This window comes from Pleurodeles waltl, chromosome 4_1 (assembly GCF_031143425.1).
Source record: "Pleurodeles waltl isolate 20211129_DDA chromosome 4_1, aPleWal1.hap1.20221129, whole genome shotgun sequence".
Lineage (NCBI taxonomy): Eukaryota > Metazoa > Chordata > Amphibia > Caudata > Salamandridae > Pleurodeles > Pleurodeles waltl.
In genome coordinates this window covers 672531269-672543145 of record NC_090442.1, presented here as the reverse complement: position 1 = coordinate 672543145, position 11877 = coordinate 672531269, and the positions used below count along the sequence as shown (strand labels likewise).

Sequence of the window (11877 nt, the reverse complement as noted above, 5' to 3'; positions counted from 1 at the left end):
TCCGGATCATTATACAAAAACACACTCAACGCTGTTTCTATGTATCCAATACCCTTGACACCCCGTGAAGGAACAAGTAATAATGCAATCCGGAATCAGGAATCCATCCGGACCCCTCCATTCTGAAAAAACAGAATTAAAATGAATACATTAAAATTATAATCAGATATAATAGAAAAACCACTACTCATTACGGTAAAACAAAATATGCAATGAACTGTAGTCCCATACCTCATAATCAATTCCTCAAATTAATCCTCAAAATAAGTGAGTATTAAGCTCCTCCCGGTTTCTTAGTTTCCAAATCCACAATATATTTGGATTCTTTTATACGTAAAGTCAACTCTCTATTACCTTCTCTATGGTGCAATGGCACATGTTCAATGCCAAAATAAGATAATAAGGTCACATCAGAATTATGAAAATCCTGAAAATGTCTGGCCACAGGATAGTGAGGATCTTTTGATGTAACAGCCCGCATATGATCAAGAATACGTTTTTTCACTGCATGTTTTGTACTTCCCACGTACCAAAGATGACAGGGACATTCCAGTACATAAATGGTAAATGGAGTACTACATGTTAAAAACTGCTTGATTTGTCTATTCGTCCCTGTTTTTTTTTTTTACAGAATACTCATTTCTAGCCACACTGTTTCGACAGGCTTTGCAGTGACCGCAGGGAAAGAATCCTTGTAGATTATGCTCCTTAAAATGAGAAATAGGAGAAACATCATTTGATCTCAACATATCATGAAGATTACGCCCTCTTCTATAAGTAATCAAGGGCCATCTCTGAATTTCCTTACCCATAATTGGATCACTCTTCAAGATATTCCAGTGTTTAGAGATAATCTTTTTAATCTGTGTAGTATCCTCATTATAGGTTAAGATCAATCTGATATCTTCATTGTTCTCATTTTCCACTTTAGCCGTATTATCAAAAAGGGTATGGATTCTTTCAACCTTCTTAATTTTTTCTGTAGCCTTTTTGATTACCCAATCCGGGTAACCCCTTTGTTTAAACCTTATAACCATATCTTCCTGTTCTCGTTCAAATGCTTCATCTGTGTTACTTATTCTTTTGGCCCTCAATAGTTCCCCATACGGGATACTCCATTTGAGTTTATCAGGATGTCCACTAGTAGCATGCAGTAAGCTATTTCCTGCTGTGACTTTTCAAAAGAGTTCAGTATGAATCATCTTATCTTTAATCTTAATTTTAGTATCCAAAAATTCAATATATGAATGGCTGATATTATATGTTAATCTGATATTATAATCATTTTCATTAAGTTTCTTAATAAACTGTATAGCCTCATTCTCGGATCCTTTCCAGATTATAAACAAGTCATCAATATATCTGAGCCACAATGTGGCCTGATTAATTTCAGGATATTTATCTTCATCTTTAAAAATTTCTTCTTCCCATAGGCCTAAAAACAGACAGGCAAAGCTGGGAGCAAAGCAGGTTCCCATTGCGGTCCCAAGGATTTGTTTATACAACTGACCGTCAAATAAAAAGATGTTATTGGTCAAGCAGTATCATTTCGATGATCATATCTGTATGTGCTAAATATCTTAAGGATCTAGTATGCAAGAAATGTCTACATGCTTGTATGCCCTTCTCATGATCAATGATGGTATATAAAGAATTCACCTCTAGGGATATAAGTAAAAAATCCTCTTCCCAAATGATGCCTTCCAATTTGCCTAAGAAATCCTTAGTATCCTGCACATAAGAGGGTAGGCTCATGACAAAATCTCTCAAGAAAAAGTCCACATATTTGGACACATTTTCCAAAGCATTGCCACATGGGGATACTATTGGTCTCCCCGGAGGGATAACTCTGTCCTTATGGATTTTAGGGAGAATATAAAATATAGGTAACTTAGGAAAATCCTTTTTCAGGAAACAATATTCTTCCCATAATAAAAGGCCCTTATCCTTCCACTGCGCTAGAAGGTGCCATATTCCTGTAATACTGTTAGCATATACATCTTTGGTCACAACTTTATAGAATTGTGTATCACTCAGTTGTCGCATAACCTCATCAATGTATCTTTGTCTCTTCCAAAGTACTATATTTCCTCCCTTATCCGCTGGACAGATAATAGTATCACTGTCTTCCGCTAATAATCTAATAGTTTCACTCTGGTTAAATGTCATATTGTTGTTACATCTAGGTCTAAACCATGTTCGAAGTCGAAAATGTGTCAGACCTTGGACTGCCATATCGTAAAAGGTGTCAATATTGTCATGATTCATATTTGGAAAAAATGTCGATTTAGGTTTAAAACCGGACGGAACTGCACGATCCTATACAACACCCAACTCATCTAAAGTCTGATATAAATTATGTTCATTAATCTGTACAGTATGATCCTGTTCTAACTCATGAAGGGTTAACAAGGTATCAACGTCACTAATAGATAAAACATGTTCATCACAGTCATTACTCTTAGATGGTTCCAGACTGTTACCAATATTCCCTTTCAATTTAAACCATTTTTTTAGTTTCAATTTTCTAATAAACTTAAACAGGTCAATGCGAGTTTCAGCATAATTAAATCGTGCAGTGGGGCAGAAGGAGAGACCTAGACTTAATGTTCTTTTATCATCCTCAGTTAACTGGTGATCTGATTAAGAGAAGAAACGCATGTTAAAAGACCACAACATAAAAGGAACAACATAATGTCACTTTAAGCCAAGAGGGCTAGCTATACAACTGCAGCAGGACAAAATCATAATGGAAATTCGGTCCAAACGTACAGATAATTTGTCACCTGAATTCAAACCATATGGGGATTTGGTATTAAGATCAATTATGAAGGAAGATTCAACTGGAGTAGTCTGTTACCACCCAGGGATCCAACTCCATTTTCCCAATTGCATAAAAGCTAGGAAAACTATGGTTACTAAAATGGAACTTATCGAAACGTGTTGCCACTGGATAATGTGTATTTTGACTATCTGTTGCACGCAAATGTTCGGCACTTTCTGCCAGTGTACCCAAGGCTACAGGGGCATTCTGAGACTTCGATCACGAAGTTAGCAACACATGTAATAAATTGAGATATTACTCTATACCGCATAGAAAAAGATACATCAAAATGTTTTAGATTCTTTGAAAAAGCCCAGGCTTTACATTTGCAGCATATGTAAAAACCTATGGAAGCAGAAAACCCTCGCCAGACTGGAGCAGAGATCTATCTACTTGTCTGTGCTCTGGCAGGCAGGGAACAGAAAATTGCTCCCCCGCCCGGCGGGAACACATAAAAAACAAATGCACCAACCACCCCACCAGGTGGGACCGGGGCACCCATGCAAAAAATAAAAAATGTCAGTTTAGACTGGCACCCAGGATGGGTGCTGACCGGGGAGCCGGCATGGGCCGCAGGGGAGCCCCAACCACATTAAAACTGTGGGTGTCTCGGCTAGGACAAGGACACCCAAAGTTTAACTTAAAAACATATAAATAAAATAAATGAGTGGCCGGATCATCTCCTTTTTATTATTCATTCTTCCCGGGCAAGAGTGCCCCTTATTGATTTACATATTTCTAGCTGTTTTGTGGTGCCACAAACTGGCCAGGGGCACAACCAACATGTTATAATGCGGGGAGCAGAGCAGCCCCCCCAGACCATTTTTTTTTCTCTCACTTGTTTTGGGGGGGGGGGTAGCTGTAAGTCTCCTGGGTTATTAAACACATGACCTCAGGAAAGCTTACCATATGTATTTTTTAAAGCACTCAGATCAGGAGCTGCAAGCTTTTTAGCTGGAGGGCATGGTCCCCTTGTAGTTGGTTCTGTGGCCACATTTTGTGGCTTGATGAATGTTATAGAAAGGCCCAACACATGTTTATTGTTGTTTTGAAGAAAAATGCTTTATTACGTGACAGTGAATATTATTGTATGTCTGTGTATTGAAGTACACTGGATTATATTTATTGATGATAAATGACTGTTCATTTATTGATAAAGCGAATAAGTCAGCTTTATATATGTTGATGTGCTGACCCCTTGATAAAGCTAAAAGGCTCGCTTTTTATATTTTGGTGTTCTGACCCATTGAAAAAGCCTGCAGGTTTGCCTTCGAACTCTTTGTTGTTTCATGACATTGTTTTTATTTGGTACGTGGATCTCTCTGCATTTTGAATTTTTAGGTAAGTGTAGTTTGCTTCATGATGTAGATTTGTGTAAATAGAAGGGTTGTAAATCTGGTACTGGGAATTGAAAATGCATAATTACATTTAGTAGAAATTAAAGTGACGCTCTATTGATGTTTGTCCAGCCTTATCTGCTGCAATGCAATTGGAAATCATTTAAAAAAGACACTGACAAATATGGATAATCCTGCTGTGAGTTTTGATTAGGTTCAGACTTTTTGATATTGTTGTCTGTGTTTTTTCTTGCAGGGTCTGGTGTTGCTGTCCGGAATAATTGCATTCTTGGTGAACTTGTCCATCTATTGGATCATCGGCACAACCTCACCGGTCACGTATCCTTCTGATGCTCTATTTATTACCTCTAATTTATAGATCAGTGTCAGTATACGTGTCACTGCTCTATATTCATGATCATTGTGGTCCTTTGTCGGTGAAGTATTAATTTCTCCTTTTTGTGGGACTTTGGTATGAAACTCGAGAATGGCACATTGTCGGTAACGGGTATTTTCATGTGTGTCCATGAAAAACGACTTATGATCTTTTAAGTACCCACGTTTATGCAACTGTTACCTCATCTTCGAACGGATACAGAGCAGATGTTGTTTTATCTGGTGTTTGTTTTAGTGAACTACATATGCTTACTGTAATTAGACAAGGTGCTTGAAAACTATTTGTGGGCTCAGAGGACCTCAAGCCTTACTCTCAAGTACAGAGAGGAATGAAGGATCTCACTTTTCGGCTGTTGACACAATTATACTTGTGTATGAAAGCAGACCTTGAGCCGCCTGACCCTGTCATACTGCCATGGCCATTTTTTGTAATAGTTGGGCGAATCCTTCGCCATCTTATCCTGAAATGGCTTGTAAATGCAATAGGTCTGAACTGAGAATCGGAGCAATTTTGAAATGCATGTGTGTGGCCAAACTGGAATGGGGATTTTAAGACGCACTTTTTAAATTACACATTGAACTTGAACTTAAGCTTGAGCTTGTTTTGTTTGCAAGAATTGTAAAGTTAGCAGAGAAGCAAGTTTGTATAGTTATCTCGGAAAGTGTAGTGGGCAGTGGCTATAGCCATAGGAAGGTTCAGCTTCCATTTTCAAACGGGAACGTTACCTTCCTGATAACCTTTAATTCCGACGACGTCATTGCTTCAGATCTATTGAACCTGTACTTTATAAAGTTTGGGGCCAGGTGAGGTGGGCGTGAGGGTATCGATGTACGCCTGGCTTTCAGAGATAGGAATTGGGGAATATTTGTCTTAAGTGGAGTACCTGATGCGCCTTTGTCCTAAAGTGATGCTCTTGTTTTTTTACCCAAAGTTTTCGACCTCCATTTAAGGTCTGCATTGTCAAGGACAAGGTCTATAATGGAGCTCTGTGCTATGTTATTAATGTTGTGTGCCCACGTTTTCTCCCGGTTTACCTCTCATTTTATACTATTTTGCGACACCAGATGTACACAGTGGTCCTTGTTTTACATGACATCATCCTCCTTAACTAAGATCTGCAGATACAACATGTTTGGGCACTTCAAGTTCTGCATCACTTTACTGGGAGGCTACATCCTGTTTCAAGACCCTCTATCGCTAAACCAGGGTCTAGGAATCACCTGCACCCTGCTCGGCATTTTAGCCTACACACACTTTAAACTTAAGGAACAGGAAGAGAATAAGAGCAAACTGACCCAGCGCCCATAATGGATGGTTTCTGCAACCTGGGAGATGTACTTTTGTGGCTGCCTCGCGCTTGCCTGTACCTGTGCCAAGGAACTACGGAAGGAGGCTGCCCTAACATTTGAATGTATCTCAAGACAGTGGATTTTACATTTTATGTGGCCGTCAGATCAAATTAACTAATTTTATATCTATATTATAGCCATCCATAACTATGAACCATATGTAGGTACCACACCCTACCCGTGCTAAAGCTGCTTTTCAGTGTGCATATGTCTCTTGGTATTCAGTTTTAAGCCAGGGAGTGGAGATTTCTGGCCAGTCAAGAACAGCATTTGATGGTGTTTCCCCATTTTTGGATTTCTGTGTTGTGAGGAAAAAGTACTACGGTGTATGCATTCAGTGATGTTCCATGCCAAGACAAAAAAGCAAACTATACAAGTTTTAGCTTTTTTGCTTTGTTGGCTTTTTATACAGTTAGTATAATTACCTTTTTAACACATTGTTTATTTCTCGCCAATGCTTCGAAATTAATATATTTGTGGAAAATGGAGAACAGCACCACGGTTTCCTAATTGCTCTCTTATTTGAGAAGGCTGAACAAAGCTCATACACGTTGCAAACAGTAATAATGGAAAAGCAGTGCCAAAATCCAAGAACCTGCAAAAATACACTTGCCAAAATTTGGCAACGCTAATATTGTACCCTTGCGGGTAATGTCTCTATATTTCAGTTTTGGGGACATGGTAATGCAAAGCCCTTAAATAAAAAGCTTTGGCCCTCTCATGTTTCCAGTAATCAAGTGTTAACTTTTCTCAGTATTCAGTGAAGCACTGCCAGGCATTGTACTTTATAATGGAAACTTTCTGGGCAAAATAAAAGGATTTTTTTAGCCTTTGGCATACACCACATCAAGCAAGGCTGCAGGAACCAACTCGATTTGTAAAGTGGGCAAGCGGAGGTGCTGCCTGTCGCGTTGCACAGGGAGCCTGCGTGGGAACGAGGGGTGAAGCGGGAATGCGATTTAATTAGAAATTTGGGTGTTTTGAGATTTTCCTTAAGAGAGTAGCCGGCAGCTATCAGGTCACATACAATCAGTGTTATTAAAGAATTTCTGTTATTAGATCACAGGGGAGGGTAACTTTCATGGAATGCAGTTTGATTAACGTGATTTTGGTCACTATTATAAAGACAAAAAAAGTAAATGACTTTGCAAATGCGGAACCTCAAGCACACGAAAGGTCATTTTAGTGCTGCCCTGATTCTGCCCTGGTGACTTCCTCTCAAGATGCAATATTCCGTATTTGCACCTTAAAAGGAACTTGTTTCTGCCATGTTTGTTAGATATGGAATCCATGTTTTAGGAGGCTTGACTCTGATCTTAGGAGCCAAGGCAGGACTTCGCGCTGGTTCATTTGTGAGTGGCAGACTCATTTTGTGTAGGTCAGCAGCGAGGGATCATGCCATGCCACATTGTGCCTGAAGACCTTATTTCTTGTCAATTACATTTCGGTTGGAATAAACTTGACAGCTCCTAAGTCAATGTGTGGACCATCATTAAAGACAGGTAGCTCATCATCAGTGCCTTTTAAAATAAACAATCATGGAAGCTTGCCTAGTGAACAACGGGAGAGCAACCCAGAAACTTTCACTTTTCAGTGCCCCCCTCCCCCCCTCAAGTGGCCACCTGATTTGCTGGATACTGGGGTGTGTGGCTTTTTAGCACTATGTCCCTGTCACCAGTGGTGTTCTCATTCAGTCAACTCTAACCTACTTCCTATATACACGATTGAAGGTCCTTCCGTATGGGTATTTCCCCAGTTGTTGGGTTGCCTCTTTGTTCCCCTCTGCCTCTTCCACTTAGCACCATAACAACATCTTGTAAATCTTAAGCAGTGCTATAGCGTAACTGACCATTAGCTGCATGATGCTTCTTGCGAGGCCACCGTAATGCAAAGGTAGAATTTCTAATCTTATACTGTGAATGCTTCATCAGTGTGTCTACGACTGAAATGCCCCGTCACTTAAATGCAGATTATTATTTTTTATTTATTATTTTAAATGAGGTATGCAACCTTGAATTACAAAGTTTGAACCGCTGGCCAGCGAGTTTTAAAGAGTGACATGGTCCTAAGCAAGAACATTCCTGTTTTACATAAAAGGCTAATCTCATTGTGTTGATATAAAACCAGAATTATGTAGTCTAGAGGCTACGTTGCAAAGCGGTGGGACCAGAATTCTAAACTGAGGCTTCCCACATGATCTACTTTGGCGCTGCATGGTCGAATCACTTTATTACACAGTCCCGGTGCTTGTTACCTCACTTGATTGTTTTTGTAACAAACACAGAGGTAAAGAAGTCTTAATTTTCAACAGCACACATATATAATATGTACAATCTCCTTTGCCATACGTAGTACAGCGAAAGGTGTCCATACAGGTTGGGTTGCAGGGGCTGGCTGTCCTTAATGTGAGTTATCTATAAACTCCCAACAGTGCTTCTTTACCTGTAGCTAAAGGAACGGGATGAAAGTCAGTATGTTTGAGAGGTGGAGAAGGTTCCTTTTATTATCGGGGAAGTAGATGAAAGTACTCCATGAGGATGCAAATGTTTGTTTTTCCATATTGAAACTCCCATCTCTCCCAGTCACAGATCTGGGTTTAATATATCAAGTTTTTTTTGCTCACCACGCCACCCCAGTTTGGACCCAATCATATGCAAATCATCCTAGACCCTGCTCCCCATGGGAACAATCCCGCCCGATCTGCCAAGCCAGGTCCTCCGTGGACTGGAAACAAACATCCTGGGACTGGTTTTGGGCTATCACCCCTCATCAGCCAGGCTAGCTTGAATCCAGTCACTTAGTGAGCACAGGACCCACGCCTGGACGGCGACAAAAGCATAAAGAACAGATGATGAATGGAATCCTGTGCTTCCTGTGCCGCTGGAGTCAAGCGAGCCTGGCTGATACCTGGAACCAGTCCCAGAATGCTTGTTTCTGGTCCAAGGATGACCTGGCCTGGCAGTTCGGACCGGACTGCTTCCATTGGAAGCAGGGTCAAGAATGATTTGCATATGGCTGGATCCAAACTGGAAAGGCATGGGTAGCAAAAAAAAATGGATTTAGGCCCAGATCTCTGTAATAGAGGTGAATGTTTGACATTGTTCAGCATTCCGTCCAGCACTTGTTCTTTTTGCTTTTGTCACTCTAAGTGGGACGGGTGTGCCCAGACATAGGTCCCATGCTCCCCATGCCACTGGAGTCAAGCTAGCCTGGTTGATGAGGGGTGATACCCTGAAAACAGTCCTAGGATGCTTGTTTCTGGTCCAGGGAGGACCGGGCCTGGAAGTTCGGACTGGACTGTCCCCATGAGAGGCAGGGTCAAGACTGATTTGCATATGGCTGGGTCCAAACTTTGTATTAAAGAAATCACATATACAAGTTTGAGAAGCAGGGGACCCAACTGCCCTCTTCAGAACCAGATGCCAGGTCTGGAAGAACACTGCAGCGCTGTTTCCTCCTTTGAAAGTTCGTACTCCGGCGAATCACTGTAAGCTCTGGAATGTTATCCAGTATATCTAACTGGCTCACTCGTTTTCTGTTTTTCTATTCATGTTAAAATGCAGCGAATTCCCTCAGACGGCCATCATTTTTCCTCTCCACGTTCAGTAAAATTCCCATATATGGTAGTGTTTAAATTGTAAAGGTTTTCTCTTTCTCCTGTAGTCTGTTTGTAATTTGCTGACCCTCACAATCATGTGATCACATTCTCTCTAACCTCACTCTGTGGCTTGTGTTTAACTTTATGAAGCTCACACCATCTGCCATAGCTTGATGTTGATGGGTAACAACAATTCTCCAAGCTTTGTGAAGTGCCTGCTCGGTAGGGATTATTGGAGATTGCACAAAACAACTATCCTGGCTCTTTTTTTCCTAACCCATAATTATTGTTTTGTAATCCATATAGGTTCATGGCTTTTAGTTGTTGTGGGGTTAATCCTCTGAACTGGAAAACGTGGATTGGATCAAATTGGTCCATGGTACATCATTATTCTTGTGCTTCTGCATGAGTACGATCCTATGGGTTGACTTGCAGAGGCCAGGGGCTTCTTGTTGAGGTATTTTTTCTTCATCTGCATCTATTCCTCGTAGCCTTCATAACGACTTTAGAAATTTGATAGTATTATTCTGAAAATGGATATTAGTTTTAGCTTGTGCACATTATCTGCACCCTTCTTTATGAGACCATCTTTCACCAAAAGTAGAATTTTGAAATACTTATCTTATGAGTATTTGTAGACCACCTGGAGAAGAACTTTCATCCAGCAACTGACCTAGAATTCTTAGTTGTGGGTCTTTGGTGTTTTGGGTTTTTGGTATGCAAACACGTTTCACATCCAACATCACATACTACGTAACTGCTGAAGCATCAGTGACTCTTTCTGTAGTAACAAAGGGCCCTGAGGGCATAGAAAAGAGGTGCGCGAGCCCCTTGTGCTTCCAGGGTACTTTCTATAAGGAGGTCCCTGAACAGTCTGTAACATCCTGGCTCTTGTTAAGTGAAGGAGATTAAACTTTGTTTCATCTTGTCAGTCTAGCACTGTTAAGAAACCCTACAATCTGCTACTAACAAACCATAGTTTTACTTTCCTATGTTTGTGGACAAAAGAGGTCTTTGGTTAGAAATGCTGTTTGAACAACCAATCCGAGGACCTCTTGCATCAATTAGATGTTGACTGATTAATTTGTGATGCACAATCAAGAAAAATACAGCAACAAAATCAATTTCGGTTGCTGTACTTCGACCATGAGGAGATGATTATTATTGGGACTACGGCACCAGACCAAGAATGAACTGCACAGTTGGTCTGTATCCTGTTGAAGACATTTCAAGCACTTACGGTCTAAAATGCAGCACCTTTTTAAAATTGTATATCGTGTATTTTATTTCTTTTCTATTTCCTAAACTGTACACAGTTGATTTATTAACTTTGCTCGCTGGGTTGAAAAAACCTTTGACATTTCTTACTAATTTGTTTGTGTCGCTATGTACTGTGCTAATTTTGTTTCAAATGAAAATGTCAGTTCTTATGTATTTAAATCATACTTTATAGACCGATATCCAACTTCATAATTTGTGCTGTGCACAAAAGGGTTGGAGGTGAGAAGACCTCAAAGTAAAATTGTAATGACCTGGATTGTGCCAACCGGTTGAACTGACCAAAGATGGGACTATCTGTTAGTTCCGTCTTTTAGTCGGTAAATGCAAGATGCCTACAGAGAGAAACTTCCTTGCTTTAAAGAAAATGTACGAATTATGTTTTTTATTTTTAGTGCTGTGAACCTCTACCTTTTTATAAATGATGTACAGGTAAGGAGCACATTAAATCGCAATTTTTGCTGTACAAGAGATCCTGGATTGAGTGATTATTTAATTTGCCATTTAGTATCAAATGTGTAACTTTGCAACCCATTTAGAGCTCCTGCAAGTATGTATTGATTTAGTGATGTATGTTTGGTGCGCTGGACAGATCTTGGTTTGGTGCGCAGGACAGATCTTGGTTTGGTGCGCAGGACAGATCTTGGTTTGGTGCGCAGGACAGATCTTGGTTTGGTGCGCAGGACAGATCTTGGTTTGGTGCGCAGGACAGATCTTGGTTTGGTGCGCAGGACAGATCTTGGTTTGGTGCGCAGGACAGATCTTGGTTTGGTGCGCAGGACAGATCTTGGTTTGGTGCGCAGGACAGATCTTGGTTTGGTGCGCAGGACAGATCTTAGTTTGGTGCGCAGGACATATCTTGGTTTGGTGCGCAGGACAGAGCTAGTTAATGTGTGCAGGACAGACCTGGTGTACGGGACAGACCTTGGTATGGTGTATGGCAGTTGTTCCCAACCTGTGGTCCACGAGTTCTCCTCAGGGGGACTGTGACTGCTTAGAAAATTAAATATTATTAAAAGAATAGTACTGTGCATATAAATTTAAGTGGATAAATGTACAGTTAACATTTTTAAAACGGACTGTAAATGTCAAGG

General features: G+C 40.4%; 1 protein-coding gene across 1 annotated transcript in view; it reads left to right on the top strand.

The window, feature by feature from the left end:
• Nucleotides 1-11252, top strand: part of SLC35E3 (solute carrier family 35 member E3) — a 70892-nt gene extending 59640 nt beyond the window's left edge. Inside the window, exons 4-5 of the mRNA XM_069229182.1 lie at nucleotides 4418-4500; nucleotides 5680-11252. Of these exons, the coding sequence (XP_069085283.1) occupies nucleotides 4418-4500; nucleotides 5680-5866 (270 nt within the window). The 3' untranslated portion in view covers nucleotides 5867-11252. The remainder of the gene's footprint in view (nucleotides 1-4417; nucleotides 4501-5679) is intronic.
• The last annotated feature ends 625 nt before the right edge of the window (nucleotides 11253-11877 follow it).